Below are 22,263 nucleotides of genomic sequence, written 5' to 3' on the forward strand. Positions count from 1 at the left end.
TTGTGATTTGCATGTGTATGTGTGTGAGGGATTGAGGTTGATTTAAAGGAAAAAAAGGGTTTTGGGAAACCAACACTATCGATAGTTATCTAGTAAAAACCTACAAAGGCTGAAACTGGAGGAAAGACATAGATATTATGTAACTGTGTACTTTTTTAATCTCAGAATTTTAAGAATTTAACACCATCACCATGTAGTTACATCAGTGTCTCTGTAAATCAGAACATCCCCTAGCCCCCAACAAAAAGCCCAGCTCTCCTAAAACGACCCCACTGAAGTGAAACAGATAAAAATAAAAAATGTCTGGTGTCCTGACTTTAAAGAACTATGAAATGAAGAAAATGAAAGCAAGTTCAAAATTAAAATAAATATTTTTCTTTCAAACCAAAAGCTTGCTTCATCCATTGATTCATCAAATATTTATTGGTACCCACTTGAGAGGCCAGCTTTGCATATTGGTTGAGAGCTCCAGCCTTGGCGGCAGATAGAATTCCATCTCCGCCATTTACTAGCTTAACTGTCCTTGGACAAGTTACTTACCTCCTTGTGGCTTAGTTCTTCATCTTTAAAATGGATACAAACAGAATATCTCACAGGTTGTCATCAGAATTAAAGATAACGTATATGCATGATGCTTAAGAGTATTTGACACTACCTCAGTATAATTACTCTTAACCTTAATTTCCTTTCAGTACCGCGGTTAACGTCAAATATCTTGAAGGGCATTGAAATATCAAAGTGAAACTCTGTGTGACTAAATTAAATTCTACCTGAGCGATGTATCCTACATCTTTCAATAGGGGAACAGGGAGACAGGTAACCAAAGAAGAGTCAGAACCCCCAACACGGACAGGGGACAAATCCCGTCCTACTGTGCATTCTCCAAGGTGACTTACAGAATGCGAAAGCCTTGCAAGTAGACGGACGCCCCAAATTTAAGTTCTCGGTGAACTTTAAAGACCGCCAGGAAGTTTGTGCCTGGGTCTCTGCCAGCTCTATGCCCCTAGCCCCAGTTACCTCCCAAACGTCTCTCTTGGCGGATCACCCAGCTCTTCTCCAGGCCCCAGCCCGGCGTCGCTTGACTCCCGGGCCCTCCGCCCCCCAGGCTGCGCCCGCCGACTGGGGCCGCCCACTGCGCATGCTCCTCGTCGCGGTGCGGAGAGCGCCGGGGCCGGGAGGCGGGCACCGGGCGCGGGTCCCGCCGGGCAAGGGAGGCCTCGGCCTGACGCCGGCCACGCAGCGGCGGGAGAGCGAGCACCGGGGCGGCGTCCTGGAGACCCCCGAGAGATGGAAGCGGCGGCGGCGCCGGCGGCGGCCGAGGAGGCGGGGTGCGAGGAGCTAGGTCGGTGTTACGCGGGGCGGGCGTGGGCGCGGATGTGCGCGGCGGCGGGGTGGGTGCGCCCAGGCCTCCCGCGCCGGGCTTGGCCACGGCCGGGGGCGATGTGGGGCGCCTGGGCCGCCCGGACCCTGCCCAGCCCCCGCGGCCGGCCCGCATCCGGGTTCCAGCTGCTTCTCGCCGGACGGAGGAAGACTGGGGCCCGGGGTGGGCGATCCGCGCGCGCGGGCGAGTGTTGCGTGTCTGTGAAGGCTCTTGGGGTTGCGGGTTTGGTATGGGTTTGAATTTGAAACCTCGCAAAGCAAACCGCTCCGGGACATTTGGGATGAGCTGAGGCTTGGTTGCTGACTGACCCCGGGTCGGCACCCGCGTAGGAACCAGTCGTCGGACCAGACAGCTTGGTCAGAGGAAGAGCCAGGGCCTGCAAAGGGCGTCAGTGTGTGTGTGTGCTTGTGCTTGTGCGTGGGGGGGCGGGGCGCGGTCTGAACACGTCAAAGGCAAGCCAAACCCTGCTCTGCGACTCTCACCGTTTTTTCCCAACGATGCTTTAAGGAAGTTGTCGTTGTTCTGCTTTTCCAACGCGGCAGCCCCGTTTGGAGTCTCCAGATGAATCCTTATTTTACCGCCTTGCTACCCCAGGAGTGACGCACAGGAGGTGCTGACTAGAATGAGCAGGAGATACCTGTAGCTAGCTCACTTGGCAAAGTTTTTTTTCCTGCTTTCCTCTGGTCTGGTCTGATCTTAGCAACAGGGAATGTTTGTTTTAGTTTCCCACTGTCCAAAAGAAAACAGAAGTAAGGATCAGGGTGGTAAAATGATTGTTCTCCCACTTTTATACACTATACTTAGGAATATTTTAAATTCAGTGCTGACTGATCAAATGTAATCTTCCAGAAAGAGGTTGAGCTTTAAAAAAATACTTTATTATAAGTAACTAATTGGTTGGTGTTCCCGTAATAATGCGCGGGGCACTTTGCAATTGACTTCTTTCAAGTCATCCTAATGGTAGAAACAATAGGCTTAATATTTTATCGTGTGTTTACTGTGTGCAAGCACTGTGCAAAATGCTTTACATATACAGTGTCGCCTTTAATCCTCACGACAATTTGGTGAGGTAGGTGCTATTATTATCCCCACTTTATAGATATAGCAGTTTTAAGCTTATTAATGGCAGAATCCAGATGTGAACCCAGGTTTATCTGTTTTAAATTCATTAATAACCTGTCTTAGTGAAGATAGGGGGAAATGGGTATCTTGTGCATTGCTCGTAGGAGCAGGATAATATATTTATCCTTAAAAATGTACATATCCTTTGATCCACCAACTCTAGAATATTTCCCAAGGAAATAAGTATGTAACAAATATTTACATGAAGAGATTTTCATTGTGGTATTTATGGTAGAGAAAAGCCAGCAAGTAGCTAAATGTACAAGTAAAGGAAATTGGTTAGGTAAATTGTGGTATAGCCATATAGAATGGTGGTATATATTAATAGTATGGTAGTATATAGTTAGGTAGTATATAGTCATACACTACCTAGCTGTTAAAAGTGATATAGAAATATGTTTATCGTATACATTTTTATTCACTGAAAAATATTTCAAATTATTTGTTTTTTAAGTTCATTAATTAACACATACTCATTGAGCTTTTCCTAGGTACTTGAGATACATCATGAACAAAACAGATCAAGATTCCTGCTTTCATGGAACTCGTATTTAGTAAGGGAAAGCAGAGAATAAACAGTAAAGACAATAACCAGTAAATTATATAGTATGTTAGATGAAAAGTTCTGTGGAAAAGAGCAGGGTAAGGGAAATCAGGAATGAGAGTGAGGGCTGGACAGTTTATACTGTTTTATAAAGTGGTCAGGATGGGCCTTACTGAAAAGGTGTGATTTGAGCAAAGACTTGGAAGAGATGAAGGAATTAGCCAAGGGGATATGTGAGGAAAGATTATTCTAGGCGAAAAGAACAGCTAAAGTCAAAATGTAAATAGCAAGGAGACTAAGGTGGCTTCAGCAACATGATCGAGGCAGTAACGGGGCCAGATTATGTAGGGTCTTGTAGGTCATGTAAAGACTGTGACTTTTACTCTGAAAGAATAGGGAACCAATGTGGGGTTTGAACAGAGGAGTGACATGATCTCACTTAAGTTTTAAAAGGATTACACTGGCTGCTGTGTGAAGAATATACTGTAATGGGGTAAAAGTAGAAGCAGGAGGGTATTTCAGTAATTCAGGACAGAGACATGTCCTTCGGAGCAGTACGGTGACAGCATTGGAAGTAGATGGAAAAGGTTAGTCTCTAGGTCTATTTTGAAAGTAGAACCAGTATGATTTCCTGACAGATTGTATGAGGCTTGAGAGTGCAATAGAGGAAACAAGGATGACTCCAGGGACCTGAGTATCTAGAAGAATGAAATTATTAATACTATCAACTGGAATGTTATAGTAGTTTTATAATATGCCTGCAAGTTCTCTGATGTTTCTTTCTTCAAGAGAAGAAACTTAATTTCCTTCCCTTTGAATGTGGGCTGGATTTAGTAACTTGCTTCCAATGAATAGATTATGGTAGAAGTAATGATGTATGACTTCAGCACTAGGTCCTAAAAGGCATTGTGCCTTCCTCTTTGCTTTCTCTTTTTGGATCACTCACTTGGAGGGAAGCCAGCTGCCATGTCGTGAGGAGACTGAAGTAGCCCTAAGGAAAGATCTATGTTGCATGAAACTGAGGCCTCCTAACAACAGCTATAAATTAATAGATAACTAGTACAGATGGGCAGAGTCACAGAAAGAACAGATTTGGTGGTGAAGATCAGTTCGGTTTGGGACATGTTAAGTTTGAGATGTCTATTAGACATCACAGTGAGGATGTTGAGTAGGCAGTTGGATTTACGTCCAGAATTAGTGAGAGGTCTCATCTAGAGATGGAAATTTGAAAGTCACCAGTACAGAGATAGCATTAAAAGCTGTGAGACTGAATGAGAGCATACAGGAGCGGGAGAGAGAGATAGAGAACGAGAACTGTAAAATGTTAACAGGGTAATTTCTGAGTGACCAAGTGATTTTTAATTTCAAAAATGTTGCGTATATATTTTCTGATTTTCTACAATAACCAAATATTATTTAATTAAAAAAATAATATTAAAAAATGAGTATTTATGTGAAAAGCACTGGTAGAGATGTTAAGATACAGATTCTCTTAAGGTAGGTAAGTAGCTTAAGGTCTGCAGTTTATTTCATAGGCCATGGGACCTCTTGAAGGTTTTTTGCTATGCATATTTTCTCTACCTCAGAAACGAACAAAACAGTTACTGTTACTGTTTTATGTCTAGATAGTAGTTTATAGAATCAGGTGGCAACATTATGTTATTTTTAAAAAAGAAACTATTTCTACTTTCTTTTAGTTTGTCCATTGCCAAAATTTAAGTGATTTCCTTTATTTTGCTATTATAAAAGTAATGCAAGTTTATTACTTTCTTCTCATTTTTTACATTTTCCAGAGAAAGAAAAGGGCACTCATGATCCCATTGCCCACCTATATCCTTGTTAACTTATTCACAAATTGTAAATTGTATATTTACTTTCTTATATTTCTATTTAATTTTTAAAAACATATTTCAATTAAACTGTGAATATCTAGCTTTTTTCCCACTCAGCATATGATATACTTTTCCCCATTTTACTCAGCCTTCGTAATCATAATTTAATGTTAGTGCTATATTTTATACAATGGCTGTGCTACAGTTAATTTAGTAATTCCCTGATTGCTGCACATTTAGGTTGCTTCCAGAGTTTCCACATTTATAATGTTTCAGTTAACATTCTTGTGCAGAAGTCCTTTTCTCCGTATACTAGCTTGTCAGCAGTAGAACTGCTAGGTGAAAATAATAAACATTTTCAAGACTTTAATACATATGGTATTGCTAAATTAATGTGATTTTTCAAAAATTCTGTCTACAAATTGAAATTTAGATTAATTTTAGGTTAGGAAACTGAGGTTGAACAATTGTCTAGGTACTATAAGAGAGCATACAAGCACTGCCTAATTTAAGAATGTTCCATTTGTAGGCTCCATTAGTGTATATGTATGATGTATAGTATATAATAAATATTATATAATACTGAATCAAGCTAGTGTTTTTTAATCATCTATAGTTTCTGTACTTGTAAATAGAAATAATTATATCTAAGTTGCTTGATATCTATTAACAGTGATTTATTTTATGGGGCATTATTAATTCTTAGCTATAATAATCACACACAGCATTTTTCAGACCCGCCCAATTCAGTACTTGGCCAAAAATTATAGGAAAACATTGGAAATAGTGGACATTATGTGTAATGTAAATTGGATCATGTAATTTTTAATTACTTAGGGGTGAGTGTTCAGATTTTATTTCATATGTTTTTAACTCTTTTAAAGCTTTTATCATGTCGGGCTTTTAAGTATTTTTCTCCTCCACTAATCTTTCATTCCTTCTGGCTAGCATAACATGTTTTGCCCATCTTTGCATACTCAGTTTTATGGTACAGTTTGTAGTTCATAAATGCTCAGAATTATTATTATTAAATTAGTTCTAATTTCTAGTCAAAGATTGGCATTTTAAAATCCTATAATTTGTTTCTAGTATATCATTATGTAGGAGGGGGAAGAAAACTAGTATTTATTGATTACTTATTATGTGCCAAGGTCTGAGCTCTATGTTTCACGTATCTTATTCTTTATAGTATATATGTAATACATATAAAATATATATAATAACTTCATGTATGTTATCATTTGTGATGATGACACTACAAAACCCCTATGAGGCAGAAGTTATTAGTCTCATTGTACACATGAAAAATATAGGCTCAGAGGAATCTGCTTAAAGTGTAAATCAGATGATGTCAGTTCTCTGCTTAAAACTCTCTAGTGCTGTGCTGTGCAGTATGATAGCCATTAGTTATCTGTAGTTATCGGGCACTTGAAATGTGGTTTGTCTGAATTGAAATCTTCCATAAATGTAAAATATATGCTGGATTTCAAAGACTTCATGTCAAAATTAGAATATAAAATGTCTTAATTCTTTTATGTTATTTACTTGTTGAAATAATATTTTAGATATATGAGGTTAAATAAAATATATTATTAAAATTCACGTGTTTCTTTTTTCCTTCTTTTGAAGTGTGGTTACTACAAAATTTTAAATTATATTTTGGCTCACATTGTATTTCTGTTGGACAACACTGTTCTAGTGGCTTTTCTTGTCACTTAGAATGGTATTCAAGGCTGTATAAATCTGTCTTCTGTCACCCCTGATCTCATTTGCTCATGCTGATGTGCATGAAAGCCATCTTAGTCTTTGCCATCCTTTTCACCAGCAAATCAAAGGTAAGCCATGGGAATCTAGTGAGCCAGGAAAAACAACTCCTACTAAACACTTTCATATACACATCTTTTTGGGAATTCCACAGGAGGTTCCCAGGGAGAGTATGGGGCACTGATTCTTTACCCCATACCTCACTGCTTTTCATCTGAAGTGACAGTGTGAAATAAGGGAAGGATATGGTGCTGGTGATGGGTGCTGTCTTTCTTGAACATGAACCAGAAACCTTTCCTAGGAGGGAGATTGCAGTTCTTGACAAAACTGATTTGAAAACTTTTCAAGCTTTACAGTGTAATATTTGCCATAAACATTCACCTTCTATTTCAGTCACATTAAACCAACCTGAAGTTTCTCGAGCAAATAGTGAATTCAAGCCTGGAATGCCCCACTCAGTCTTGTAACCAGTGCTAATGCTAATATCTCTCCTAAAAAATTCAAGAGTTGACTGTAACAAAACAATATTACTGCATTTTTCTATACCGTATACCTAAATTGGGAACAAAAATAAAATTTAGAATTTTATGTTTAGTATTATCTGGAGCTTCTAGTAAATGACTAGTTGACTCTATTAATAAATCTAATGCTCAGAGATCTAGCCTTAAGTGGGTTAATACCATTTAAAGACACAACTTCTTGGGTATTAAGTATTTCCCAGATATTTGGTGTCTTTTAATTTATTCTTTAGATTCAGGAACTATTTTGTATAAGTCAAGCTAATATGTTCAGTCCTAAAACCTGATTGCTTCACCTATTCTTAGTTTACTTGGTTTAACAAATGTATATTTCTCAGTATGTAATGTTAGCTCAATAGTATAAGCTTAAATTGAGGGCAAAGTCTTAGAGATTTTTTTGAAGTGCAGTTTTAAAAAAATAGTTAGAATTTAGCTAATAATTTGTAAAATTTCATAGTTCTGCTTTAGTGGTAGAGTCAAAAACAATATATAAGTATGTACTTTTGCAATTCTTAATACTGTTAAGTATTTTTCTTTCAAATTATTTCAACTTTTAAAAGTTAACTTTTTAATGTCACTGTGAGAGGGTTAATTAGGGGAGCTTCTTGGAATAATTACATTTAAAAACAATTTTTTATGGGTATATAATAGTTATACATATTTATGGGATACATGAGATATTTTGATACAAGCATGTAATATATAATGATCAAATGTGAGTAATCACCACCACCTGAAATATTTATCATTTATTTGTATTGGTAACATTCCAAATATACTCCTCTAGTTATGTTAAAGTATACAATAAGTTTTTAACTATAGTCACCCTATTGTGCTGCTGAACACTAGAGCTTATTCCTACTATCCAAATGCACTTTTGTACCCAAGAATAATTAAATTTTTATTAAGCTTTTAAATGTGAGGGATGACACAAATGGATTTAAAGCAAAGAAATATGTATATGAAAAGCTATTTTTCACAGTAAGTCATGTTTAATGCTTCCTGGACAACATACCATTGAGAAATACTGAGTTTAAGAACTTGGGAAGAGTGTAACCATAGGGGATTACACTGTTGAACAAAAATAAATAAGACAATTGTTAAACAATTTAAGTTTGTTAAGACTAATTGAAAGCCCAGCTAACTTTTACTTGGGAATTGTGACATTGTGATGGTACTGTAAAAGCTTGATTCTACAAATTACAGAACTAGTATTTATAGGTCATTGTAACACTTCCAGATTTTCAGGTTTATCTAAAAAGGTATCAAAAGGAAACACTCCAATAATACCATTAAAAGTAAACTTATCATTTAGAGTTCATAATTTTTTAAAGTCAAGGGAAAACTTACCTTTTTCCTGATGTTCCATTGCTGCTTGGCTCTCGGGCAGTACGCTTCAAATTACAGATTGTTCAGTTTTTGAAATAGCGATAGGTATCTTTATTGAGAACAGATAGTGTACTTAGTATAGCATAGAACATACTGCACAGCCCCTGGCAGAAAGAAATTAGAAAGTTCAAATAACTGACAGTTTGGATAAACTGAATGAATAAAAGCAAATGTACTCAAAAGTCAGCAAGGACAATGGAGTACATTTAGGACTGAAAATAGTAACATTTCTGTTTGAAACTGAAACTGATTCAGCTATTAGGTTGGTGCAAAAGTAATTATGGTTTCAGACTGAATTTTAAATCATAACTAGGCTCAAACACATCTTTATTAATCAAAATAGGAACCATTACAATAAACATTTTTGCCTATGAGAAATAAGGTTGTTTATTCTTGTAGTGTAAAAATCTGTGCTTCGGGATTCCGTGAACTCTTGGAAAGCATGTTCTGCCTCCTGCTGGTTGTGGAAGTGTTTTCCCTGCAAAAAGTTGTTGAGATGCTTGAAGAAGTGGTAGTTGGTTGGCGAGAGTTCAGGTGAATATGGATCATGAGGCAAAACTTTATAGCCCAATTCGTTGAACTTTTGAAGCATTGGTTGTGCGACGTGCAGTCAGGTGTTGTCATGGAAAAGAATTGGACCCTTTCTATTGACCAATGCTGGCTACAGGCATTACAGTTTTCGGTGTGTCTCATCGATTTGCTGAGCATATTTCTCAGATGTAATGGTTTCACCAGGATTCAGAAAGCTGTAGTGGATCAGACCAGCAGCAGACCACCAAACAGTGAGTGACCATGACCTTTTTTTGGTGCAAGTTTGCCTTTGGGAAGTGCTTTGGAGCTTCTTTTCGGTCCAGCCACTGAGCTGGTCATCACCAGTTGTCATATAAAATCCACTTTTCGTCACCTGTCACAATCTGATCAAGAAATGATTCGTCATTGTTGCGTACAAGTGGAGAAGATGACACTTCAAAATAATGATTTTTTTGATTTTCGATCAGCTCGTGAGGCACCCACTTATTGAGCTTTTTCACCTTTCCAGTTTGCTTCAAATGCTGAATGACCATAGAGTTCTTCAGCAGCTTCTCCTGTAGTTATAAGAGGATCAGCTTTGTTGATTGCTCTCAATTGGTCTTTGTCAATTTCCGATGGCCAGACACTGTACTCCTCATCTTCAAGGCTCTCCTCTCCTTTGCAAAATTTCTTGAATGATCACTGCACTGTACATTTGTTAGCAGTTCATGGGCCAAATGCGTTGTTGATGTTGCGAGTTGTCTCCGCAGCTTTATGACCTGTTTTGAACTCGAATATCACTGGAATTTGCTTTTGGCCTAACATCATTTCCATAGTCTAAAATAAATATATTAATAAAATATTAATAAGCAAGTAATAAGTCATTAGTAAATAAAGCAAGAAATGCGCATTAGGTTGATGTATAACATAACCACATTTATTTAAGAATGTATTCCAATATCAAACGGCAAATTTCAACAATGCTAAAACCGCAATTACTTTTTTTTTTTTTTCCAGCATATTATGGGGGTACAGAGGTTTAGGTTATGTATGTTGCCCTTGCCTCCCGACTCCCCCCCCAGTCCGAGTTTCAAGTGTGCCCATCCCTTGGATGGTGCCCATTGCACTCTTTGTGTATGCAAATACCTGTACCCTCCTCCCCCCTACCCCCTGCCCAATATCCAATAGATGTTATTCTTATATGTACACTTACGTGTTGATCAGTTAATACCAATTTCATGGTGAGTACATGTGGTGCTTGTTTTTCCATTCTTGGGATACTTCACTTAGTAGAATGCGTTCCAACTCTATCCAGGAGTATACAACAGGTGCTATATCACCATTGTTTCTTAAAGCTGAATAGTACTCCATGGTATACATATACCACATTTTATTAATCCACTCATGTATTGATGGACACTTGGGTTGTTTCCACATCTTTGCAATTGTGAATTGTGCTGCTATAAATACTCAGGTGCAGGTGTCTTTCTTATAGAGTATCATTTGTTCTTTTGGGTAGATGCCCAGTAATGGGATCGCTGGATCGAATGGTACTTCTAATTGTATCTCTTTAAGGTATCTCCATATTGCCTTCCACAGAGGTTGCACTAATTTGCAGTCCCACCAGCAGTGTATGAGTGTTCCAACCTGTCCACATCCACGCCAACATTTATTGTTTTGGGTCTTTTTGATAAAGGCCAGTCTCACTGGAGATAAGTGATACCTCATTGTGGTTTTGATTTGCATTTCCCTGATGATTAGAGATGTTGAGCATTTTTTCATGTTTTTTGGCCATTATTCTGTCTTCTTTTGAAAAGTTTCTGTTCATGTCCTTTGCCCACTTTTTGATAGGGTTGTTTAATTTTTTCTTGCTGATTTTTCTGAGTTCTAAATAGATTCTGGTTATCAGCCTTCTGTTGGATTTGTAGCACGCGAAAATTTTCTCCCAATCTGTGGGTTGCCTGTTTGCTTTTGTGACAGTTTCTTTGGCTGTGCAGATGCTTTTTAATTTGATCAGGTCCCATTTATTTATTTTTGTTGTTGCTGTAATTGCCTTTGGGGACTTCTTCATAAATTCTTTGCCTAGGCCAATGTCTAAAAGAGAATTTCGAGCTTCTTCCTCTAGAATTCTAATAGTTTCACTCCTTAGGTTTAGATCTGTGACCCAGCGTGAGTTGATTTTTGTGAGAGGTAGAGGTGTGGATCCAGATTCAGTCTTCTACATGTGGCTATCCAGTTTTCCCAGCACCATTTATTGAATAAAGATTCTTTTCCCTAGTGTATGTTTTTGTCTGGTTTGTCAAAGATTAGATGGCTATATGAGGATGGTTTCATATCTGGGTTCTCAGGTCTGTTCCACTGGTCAATGGCTCTGTTTTTGTGCCAGCACCAAGCTGATTTTAATATTACAGTTTTGTAATAGAGTTTGAAGTCTGGTAGATTGATGCCTCCCATTTTGTTTTTATTGCCTAGAATTGTTTTTGCTATGTGGGGTCTTCTCTGGTTCCATACGAAGCGTAAAATTAATTTTTCTACATCTGTGAGTGAAGAATGATGTTGGTATTTTAATAGGGATTGCATTGAATCTGTAGATCACTTTGGATAGTATAGACATTTTAACGATGTTGATTCTGCCGACCCATGAGCATGGTATGGTTTTCCACCTGTTTACGTCTTCTGCTCTTTCCTTCCTCAATGTCTCATAGTTCTCCCTGTAGAGGTCTTTTACATCCTTAGTTAAATATATTCCTGGGTACTTTATTTTCTTTGTTGCTATTGTGAAGGGGACTGAATCTTTGATTTGGTTCTTGGTATGACTGCTATTGGCGTATATGAAAGCCTCTGATTTGTGTGTATTGATTTTGTATCCTGAAACTTTACTGAATTCATTTATCAGTTCCAGTAGCCTCTTGGTTGAATTCTTGGGGTTTCCTAGATATAATATCATATCATCAGCAAACAGTGAGAGTTTGATCTCTTCTGTTCCCATTCGTATGCCTTTAATTCCACTCTCTTGCCTGATGGCTGTGGCCAGGACTTCCAGCACTATGTTGAATAGAAGTGGAGATAGTGGGCAACCTTGTCTGGTTCCAGTTTTAAGTGGGAATGCTTTCAATTTTTCCCCATTCAGTATGATGTTGGCTGTGGATTTGTCATAAATGGCTTGTATCATTTTTAGGTAAGCTCCGTCTATGCCTATCTTGTTAAGTGTTCTGATCATAAAAGGGTGTTGAATTTTGTCAAATGCCTTTTCTGCGTCGATTGAGAGTATCATATAGTTTTTGCTTTTGCTTCTGTTTATGTGGTGAATTACATTTATAGATTTGCATATATTGAACCATCCCTGCATCTCTGGAATGAAGCCCACTTGGTCATGGTGGATTATTTTCTTAATAAGCACCTGGATTCGGTTAGCTAGAATTTTGTTGAGAATTTTTGCATCTATATTCATAAGCGATATTGGTCTGTAGTTTTCCTTTTTTGTTGCGTTCTTTGCTGGTTTTGGTATCAGGGTTATTTTGGCTTCATAAAATGTGTTGGCGAGATATCCATCCTTCTCGATGTTGTGGAATAATTTCTGCAGGATAGGTACCAGTTCTTCTTTGTAGGTGTGGTAAAATTCGGGTGTGAAACCATCTGGTCCAGGACTTTTCGTTTTTGGAATGTTTTTTATTACTGTTTCAATTTCAGTCCTTGATATTGGTCTGTTCAGGAATTCTGTTTCTTACTGGTTGAGCCTAGGTAGGCTATGTGTTTCTAAAAATTTGTCTATTTCCTCCACATTTTCCAGTTTGTGTGCATAAAGGTTTTTGTAACATTCATAAATAATATCTTGAATCTCCATGGAATCGGTTGTAACTTCTCCTTTTTTGTTCCTGATGGAGCTTATCAGGGATTTTTCTTTTCTGTTTTTTGTTAGTTTAGCCAAAGGTGTGTCAATTTTGTTTATTTTTTCAAAGAACTAACTTTTTGTTTTATTAATCTTCCATATAGTTTCCCTGTTGTCAATTTCATTTAGTTCTGATTTGACCTTATTAATTTCCCTTCTTCTGCTGGGTTTGGGGTTGGTCTGTTCTTCTTTTTCCAGTTCTTTGAGTCGATTCATTAGATTGTCTGTTTGTGCTCTTTTTGACTTTTGGATATAGGCATTTATGGAAATAAACTTTCCTCTCAGGACTGCTTTGGCTGTGTCCCACAGATTTTGATAACTTGTGTCACCTTTGTCATTTAGTTCAAAGAATCTTTTGATTTCCATCTTTACTTCCTCGTTTATGAAGGAATCGTTCAGCATAAGGTTGTTTAATTTCCATGACTTTGTGTAGAGCTGAGAGTTTCTGTTGGGATCGATTTCTATTTTTATTCCACTGTGATCTGAGAAGATGCATGGTATAATTTGTATTTTTGTAAATTTTTTGAGACATGCTTTTTGTCCTAGAATATGGTCAATTTTAGAGAACGTCCCATGAGCTGATGAGAAGAATGTATATTCAGTGGTTTTTGGGTAGAATGTCCTATAAGTGTCAGTCAGGTCCATTTGTTCTAAAGTTCTGTTTAAGTCCATTATTTCTTTGTTAATTTTCTGTTTGGAGGGTCTGTCCTGTGCTGTCAGTGGGGTGTTGAGGTCTCCGACTATTATGGTGTTGCTGTTTATCCATTTGTTTAGATCAAGTAGAGTTTGTTTTATGAATCTGGGTGTACCTAAGTTGGGTGCATACATATTTAGAATTGTTATGTCTTCTTGTTGAATGGTACCCTTCACCATTATGTAGTGACCCTCTTTGTCTTTCATTACTTTTGTTGATTTAAAAACTAAGTTATCTGAGATCAAAACTGCCACACCAGCCTTCTTTTGGCTTCCATTTGCTTGAAATATTGATTTCCACTCCTTTACCTTGAGTCTGAATGCATCCTTGCAGGTTAGATGCATTTCCTGGAGACAGCAGATGCTTGGCTCGTTTTTTTTTTTTATCCATTCGGCCAGCCTGTGTCTCTTGAGAGGGGAGTTCACGCCATTCGCATTTATGAGAGAACTGATAAGTGGGGTGAATTACTGTTCATTCTGTTGGGTTGCATTTTGTTGCTTTGTTTTCTCCCTTGAGCCATTGTGGAATCTAGCCTTTGATCTTTAACTTTTGAGTGGTTTTACATTCGAGAGTGTTTATTGTGCTGATCCTTGTGTAATTCTGTTTTGAGTACTTCTTGGAGAGCTGGTCTTGTCTTGGTGAATTTCCTCAGTCTTTGCTTATCTGAGAATGTCTTTATTTCTCCTTCATATTTGAAACTCAGTTTTGCAGGGTGCAAGATTCTAGGCTGGGCATTATTCTGTTTCAGAAGAGTGATAATGAGGCCCCAGTCTCTTCTTGCTTGTAGGGTTTCAGTTGAGAAGTCTGGAGTTATTCTGATGGGCTTTCCTTTGTATATTACTTGTTTCTTTCACCTTACACCTCATAGAAGGGCCTCTTTAGTGGCTATTTTGGTCAGTCTGATGACTGCATGAGGTGGTGTCTTTCTATTTGCATTGAATCTCCCTGGGGTCCATTGAGCTTCTTATACCTGTATATCTAGAGTTTAGCAAGGCCTGGGAAATTCTCCTCTATTAATTCTTCAAACAGCTTATCCAGTCCTTGCGTATTTTCTCCTTCCCCTTCCGGAATCCCTATCACCCTCAGGTTCGGTTTTTTCACATAATCCCACATTTCTTGTAGGCTTATTTCTTTTCTCTTAATTTTCTGCTCGATCCCTGTGCCTGACTTATTTAATGGGAAGGAGTTGTCTTAAATCTCTGAGATTCTTTCTTCTGTTTGATCTACCCTGTTCTTGAGGATTTCCGCTGTGTTTTGTAGTTCCCTGAATAAGTCCTTCATTTCCAGGAGATCGGTTTGATTTTTCTTTAATATTTCAATTTCTTTAGTGAATTTTTCTTCCAAGTCCTGGATTTTTTTGTGGTTTCTTTGTGTTGGTAATCCATTTTTTTGCATGTCATTGAGTTTTCTTACAATCCATATTTGAAATTATTCTTCTGTCATTTTAGTGTTCTGAGTTTGATTAATCTCGATTGCTGGGGAGTTGTTGTTCCTCTTTGGGGGTGTGCTTTCTGTTTGATTTTTCATACTTCCAGAGTTCTTTCGCTGATTCCTTCCCATCTGGATCAGTTGTTCCTTCTTGCCTTTAGATTTTCATTTGGATAATGACACACCGTGTTTAGTTTCTGAGCCAGTAGGTGGTGTTTGTGGGGGACATTCGACCACACCCTTTATGGTCAATTAGTAGCTGCAGTAAAAGGGTGTGCAGAATGACCTCCCTGTCAGTAGGTCGCACTTGCTGGGATGAGCGAGCTGCAGTGCTGTTTTTGGGTCCTGTAGCCAGCTCTTGTTCCTCTGGAGAGGCCCTCTTGTACCTCAGGAGGTGGGCGGCGCCCTGGGACTTCCAAGTGTGTCCTTATTCTCCACCTCAGTGGGGGTGGTCTGGGAGTGAGTCTGGGTCGGGCTGGGTTGAGTAAGCCTGCCCTCAGGCTCCACAGCTGCTGTTAGCAGGGGTTAAAGGTCTGTTCTTTATTTCTGTGCAAAGCTGCCAGGAGGGGCTGAAATGGCTTCACTCTGCTGAAAAGTCTGGACTTGGGGGATGGGGTTGTCCGAGACCCTCACTCTGGAGCGGGTCTCGCTCCCTCCACATTCCCCAACTCCTTGGCCTCTCCCAGGCCTCTGCCAGCAAGCAGGACCTCAGGCCAATGGATCTCCCCTGGCTGTGATGTGGGCTGGGAGGTTCCCTACCCAGGATCCCAGCCTGAGCTGGGTGCACAGCCCTCTTTTGGGAGGAGGGTTGCCGCTCAGGCACGCTGATGTGCCCCTGATGGCACACATTCCTCAGTAGGCTCTTTCACAGATCTCCCTTCTGTGCCCAGGGGCAGTATGATCATGACCTGGGTGTATGGGGTCTGGTCTGCAGGCCTGTCCCTTGGGCCCTGGAGATCAACCCCTGACCCTGCCAGGGCGAGGGGTGCTGGTCTCGAATCACCTACAGGGCGCCCAAGCTGGATCAATTTCACTCCACTTCGGGATTTGCCCTGCTCTCCTGGAGTCACCAGGCAAGCAGCACCTGGGAGGGCTGGCGGTAGGGAGCTCGCAGTCTGAGTTCCCCTCAGTCTGCTGTACGGTCCCAAAAGGAAAGGTCCTGTTCTTTAGAGATGCCTCCGTGTGATGGCTAAATTTTCTCTCTGGGCACCCACGGGTAGGGAAGGGGAGGAGAGAATGGAGCAATATGGCATCTGCCGACAGGCCCGGGTTTGCACGCTGGGAGGTGCTATGAGGGAGCTGGGAGCCTGGTTCCCTGTCCGCAAGAGGCTCACTGCTCACCGACAGCAGCCATCTCTGGGCTGGTGTTGGCAGGTCTCTCCAACCGCTCAGGAGCCCACCAACAGTCCGAGATGCAAGGGAGGGGAAAGTTATCTGCTCCACCTACTCTTGTCGCTGGTCTCCGAGCCTTTCGGGGACCTTTCTCCTTCCAGTTCTCCTCTGCAACATCTTCCCGTGGAGTCTCCTGTAGTTTCAGGTACCGTTCCTTCTGAGCCTCACCTGATCTATGTTTTTCTGCTAGTTTATTTTTTTCACTTTCTTCTAAAATCTGTCTTTTTTGCAGAGACACTCTGACTGGTGGCTTTTCTCTTCCGCCATCTTGGCTCCTCTCAAATTTCTGTTTTTTAAGCCACCCATTTTGTAGTACTTTGTTATGACAGCCCTAGCAAACTAATGTGATGGTTTTACAAGATAATGTGTCTATTTGTATGAGCATAACAGAAAAGATTATAGGATCTGTTCAAACAAAAGATGAACATAATTTATGTTAGTAAATATGGGGAAACACTTAATTTTCACAGTGCACAGGTCTCGGCTGTGCCACCTTTGATACTGGAGAACAAGAAACAACAAACTTCTACAGAATAATCTATGGAGAATTAAAGGGTTAGAAAAACTACCCAAAGATAAAAGTTAGGGAATTTGGATTATAGAAAATCCTCATTAATTTGGACTCCAGGAATTTGGAACTTTTGATAATTTAGTGACTTTTACTCTACACATATTTTATTAGAGGAAGAATAAATTTAAATGATTTTGTAGACTATTTTCAAGCGTCTTTCAATATCTTAAAGCATCACTTTACTCTTATGAAAAACTGATATGCTGAATTCCAGTTGGCACTAAGCTAATGGTGGCTGCCTAAATCCTAATCTCTCAATACATTCTTCTCCAACGCTTGTATATTACACCACGAACACATGTAAACCGTTCATGAAATTACTCTTTTAGCATTATCAGGAGAGCAAGGATACCACAGACTTCAAATTATCTGTAAGTAGAAAAAGAAACAGTAAATTTCAAACAGAGTTCCTATTGCTGCTGCAAGCATGGAGTGTGGGGAAGGGGAATCTTAGAATCTCTTTGGAAAAGAGGAGAGGGGAGCAGGAAACTAGATGAAGCACAGTGAAAATCTCCCTCAGAAAGAGAAATGCTAAATTAAGGTGTTAAAAGTCTAAACAGAAGTCAGGTCTGGAAATTAGTAATTCACAGCAGTGAGTACAGGAAAGGAATCTGAATGTGAGCAAGATAGAGGGTGCAGCATTGGAAAAACATTGCTTCAGGAGGAGGGAGATAAATAGAGCAGTGACTATGATGCCCCTCAGATACCTGGCATTGAGGGGAAATAAGGAAGTAATGGTGGAAAAATCAACTGCAGAAATGAGTTAGAATTGGAAGACATGTAAGTTACTCCTCTTACCTAACAACTCAATATCATTCATGAAATGAACTGAATTTCACTATAGTAACAGAAGAGAATGCTATCGAACTAGAATTTCTGTACATGAAGTGCTTAGAAATAAGAAAAATCACAAATAAAGAATAAATTACAAGATATCCAAGGGAGAATGTATTGAAATGAAAATTTAATATCATGGAAGAAAGACAAGAAGAATGAAAATGAGGTAAAGAAAGACATTAAAAAGGGCAGAGAGAAAGTAGTTGAAATGGAAGTCAAAGAATATCCAACATGCGTGTAATTAGAATCCCTAAAGAAGAAAAAACATTTGAACCAAACAGATGTTTAAAGCTATAATCCAAGAAAAGCTTCCAAAAATAAGAGAAAATCTAAATGAACATACCAAAAGGGCTCGGGAAAATTGTATTCCCTGGGAAAATTGAGTCAGACCAATCAATCCTAAGATATATTATAGCAAAGTTATTGGAATTTAAAGATAAAAAAACTTCAGGACCTCTAGGGAGAAGAGAAAGTTACTTAATGGCTGGGAAAATTACTCTGACATGAGATTTCTCAAAAGTAAAAACAAGGCAGCATTTTTAAGAAGCTCAAGGATAGAAAGTATGATCCAAGGATTTTATATGTAGTTCTTCAAGTATCCAGACTATAGAAGAATAGTTTGAGACATGCAAAAAACTCAGGGAATACTGTGCCCATGAGACCTTCCTGAGACATCTGCTAGAGCAGTGGTTCTCAAAGTGTGGATCTGAGACCAGCAACATCAGTACCACCTGGGAACTTGTTAGAAATGCATATTCTTAGGCCCAGCCCAGACCTACTGAGTCAGAAACTTTGGTGTGGAGTACATTAGTTTATGTTTTAGTAAGACACAGGTCATTCTGATGCACACCCTGGATGAACTTCTCCCAGGCAAGGGATGATTAAGGAAACTTTGGCCAAGAACTAATAGTAAATATTGATATTCATTGTAGATACAAGTCTAAGAAATGGGTAAAGACATAATTGGAAGAACAATATGTAAAGCACCAAAGTAGAAAGAATACAACTAATAGAATACAACCAAAAATGAGAGAATAAGGGACAAAGATAGGAGAAATAAAATAAGATTATTAATTGTTGAATAAGTAATAAGTGGAAGTCAGAGAATACCATTTAAAACTCTTTGTCAAACAAGAGAGTAAAAAATTAAGTAAGATGAAATATCATCTCACCCCAGTTAAAATGGCTTTTGTCAAAAAGACAGGCAATAGCAGATGCTGGTGAGGATGTGGAGAAAGGGGACCCCTCTTAAACTGTTGGTGGGAATGTAAATTAGTACAGCCCCTATGGGGAACAGTATGGAGATTCCTTAAAAAACTAAAAATGGAACTACCATATGATCTAGCAGTCCCACTTCTGTGCTTATATCCAGAAGAAAGGAAGTCAGTATATTGAAGAGATACCTGCACTCCCATGTTTATTGCAGCAGTTTTCACAATAGCCAAGATAGGGAATCAACCTAAGTGTCCATCAATGCATGGATGGGTAAAGAAAATGTGATACACATACACAATGGAATATTATTCAGCCATAAAAAGAGTGAAATCTTGTCATTTGCAGCAGTATGGATGGAACTAGAGGACATTATGTTAAGTGAAATAAGCCAAGCCCAGAAAGATAATCACATGTTCTCACTAATATGTGGGAGCTAAAAAAAAATGATCTCATGGAGAGTAGAATGATGATTACCAGAGGATAGGAGAGATAGTGGGAAGGGGGAGATGGAAAGGGGTTGATTATTGGGCACAAAATTACAGCTGGATAGAAGGAATAAGATCTGGTGTTTGGTAGCATAATAGGGCAACTACATAGTTAACAATAATTTATTGTGTATTTCAAAATAACTAGAAGAGTGGAATTGGAATGTTCCTAACACAAAGAAATGATAAATGCTTGAGGTGATGGATACCCCAATTACCCTTATTTGATCATTACACATTTATGCTTGTATCAAAATTTCACATGTACTCCATAAATATGTATAACTATTATATGGCCATATAAATTAAAAATTAAAAACAGCAAAAAAAAAAAAAGAGAAAAAAGAGGATTAAGAGCATCATGGAAGATGTAATGACAAAGAAACCAGTAGAACAACTCAATTAAATGCAATATATGATCCTGGATTGAAAAAAGTTGCCAACAGGACTTATTGGTACAACTGATGAAAGTGGAATGTGGAATATAGGTTAAATAAATTATTACATCAATGTTAACCTGAATTCTGTAGGAGTAATATGAATACTCAAGAGAATATTCTTGGTGTTAGGAAATATATGCTGATGATTGGGTAAAGTGGTGAAGGGCAAATTTTGATATTAAAATTTTAGATACGGGAACAGCTTTATAATTAAAGTATTTAAAAACATGATTACTATTTATATAGTCTGATTTGAAGCTAACCAGAGATGAAAATATATTTGATTATTTCTTCACATTTCTCATCCTGTAATTCAGTGATCACTTACTGTAAACCTCATGTGGATTTGGAAAAAGCAGAAAAAATTTTGCATTAAGTATTTAAGGTTTTCACTTTGCACTGCTTAATCCAAATAGAATATCCAGCAAATAAATTTAGTTGTTTCTTTTTAGATGTACTAAAATTCACATTACTAATGTGAACTCACTTACTCAGGGTGGAAATAGTAAAGATAAGTATGAATGGTATTTCCTAATATTTTAAAATTCATTTATAGCAGCTTTGTTTCAATTTTTAAAATATTAGTGAAGTACATTGTTTTTCTCTTTTAAAGATATGGATGTAATGAGACCCTTGATAAATGAGCAGAATTTTGATGGGACATCAGATGAAGAACATGAGCAAGAGCTTCTGCCTGTTCAGAAACATTACCAACTTGATGATCAAGAGGGTATTTCGTACGTGTTAAGTCTCCTTTTCATCCAGTATTTTTTGTAATCTTTTTCTACGGGCAAGGCATTTTACTAGATACCACAGAAGGCACAAAGATGAAGATGTAGTTTCCATCTTCAAGGAATTTATAGTTTATTTGGGAAGGAAGAAATGCATTTAAATCCCAGAGCAGTGTATAGGAATTACTACTATGATGATACATATCAAATGCTATGGATCTAGAAAAGATGGAGATCTGATTGAGAGGAAGTGAAGCGGCTTCTGAAATGATTAGAAGTTAAATAGTGGGAAGTAGTAAATACTTCTTTATGCTGAGTGCATGGTATGAAACAAAGTCATGGAGGTAGGAAAGCATTGGAATGCTTTTTTAACCCTTTTTTGACATTTTGTCATTAATTAATCTGAATAAGTTCTTATTCTAATAATAATTTAATAATTAAGCAAAGTAACATGAAACTTAATTAATTAGAAAAGATGAGTACTAACTGAAAAAAAGATTTTAGACATTTTCATTTCATAAGTTTAATTTTTTTTGTTCTTTTTTTCTAGTTTTAATTGATTTCTTCTTGATCAAGAGATCTTTTTTAAATGCCTCTTAGAAACTATTCTTATCAGATCCATTAGGGAATTCATGATGTCTAAAAATTAATTCATTATTTATCTTACCTGGTGATATTATACATACAGTTTTAAAACTTGTATTTGTTTTCTTTTAATTAACTCCTCCTTAGGTTGATAGTCATAAATCAAATATGTTTAGTATCATGATTACATAGGCAGTGTCAAAAAATTGCTATCTTACTAGCCTAATCTTCAGCATTGTTCTTAAAATCATAGCCACAAAGTATCTTATGAGAAAATTACCTTTTCTTTAATTATTACTTTACTGTTTGCAAAAACACTTTCACTTAAATATGTCATTTAATCTCCACAGTAACTCTTGGTATTTCACTGTTAAGTAGCAAGGATAGGACTTGAACCAACTATGACTTCTGGCCCAGTTGTGGCATGGAAATGTTAATTTGTTTACTTGCTAAGATTAATTGTCAGTTCCCTTCTAATACCAAAACCATGAGCATGTGATTTTAAGGGCATTTGTTCTAAAATGTTTAAATATTACAACTTTTACTTTTCAGATTTGTACAAACTCTTATGCATCTCCTTAAAGGAAATATTGGAACTGGCCTTTTAGGACTTCCGTTGGCAATAAAAAATGCAGGCATAGTGGTAAGATTTATCTTTGTAATCTCCAGTTAAGATACAGTTACCAGTCTAATATACAGCAAAAATTACCACAGGCTAACATCCAGCCTAGTCAAATATAACCTGGTCAGGTGACATTTATATGGTCATTTAACTGTTACATCCATAAAATTATGTGAACTATGGTAATGATATCTAACAAAAAATGAGAATTAGTTTTTCATTTTTACTTATTTGTAGTATTTAACAAAACTCCAAACCTAAAACAGTGTTTGATTTTTCCAGATATAGTTATATCTTATTATTCTTTTAGATTT

General features: G+C 37.9%; 1 protein-coding gene across 1 annotated transcript in view; it reads left to right on the forward strand.

Moving 5' to 3' along the window:
• Window positions 1-1,190: 1,190 nt before the first annotated feature.
• SLC36A4 (solute carrier family 36 (proton/amino acid symporter), member 4) overlaps window positions 1,191-22,263 on the forward strand; it is a 54,083-nt gene continuing 33,010 nt past the window's right edge. The window contains exons 1-3 of the mRNA XM_012657231.1: window positions 1,191-1,342; window positions 20,625-20,748; window positions 21,880-21,970. Of these exons, the coding sequence (XP_012512685.1) occupies window positions 1,288-1,342; window positions 20,625-20,748; window positions 21,880-21,970 (270 nt within the window). The 5' untranslated portion in view covers window positions 1,191-1,287. The remainder of the gene's footprint in view (window positions 1,343-20,624; window positions 20,749-21,879; window positions 21,971-22,263) is intronic.

Source organism: Propithecus coquereli, unplaced genomic scaffold (genome assembly GCF_000956105.1).
Source record: "Propithecus coquereli isolate 6110/MARCELLA unplaced genomic scaffold, Pcoq_1.0 Scaffold534, whole genome shotgun sequence".
NCBI classification, from domain to species: Eukaryota; Metazoa; Chordata; class Mammalia; order Primates; family Indriidae; genus Propithecus; species Propithecus coquereli.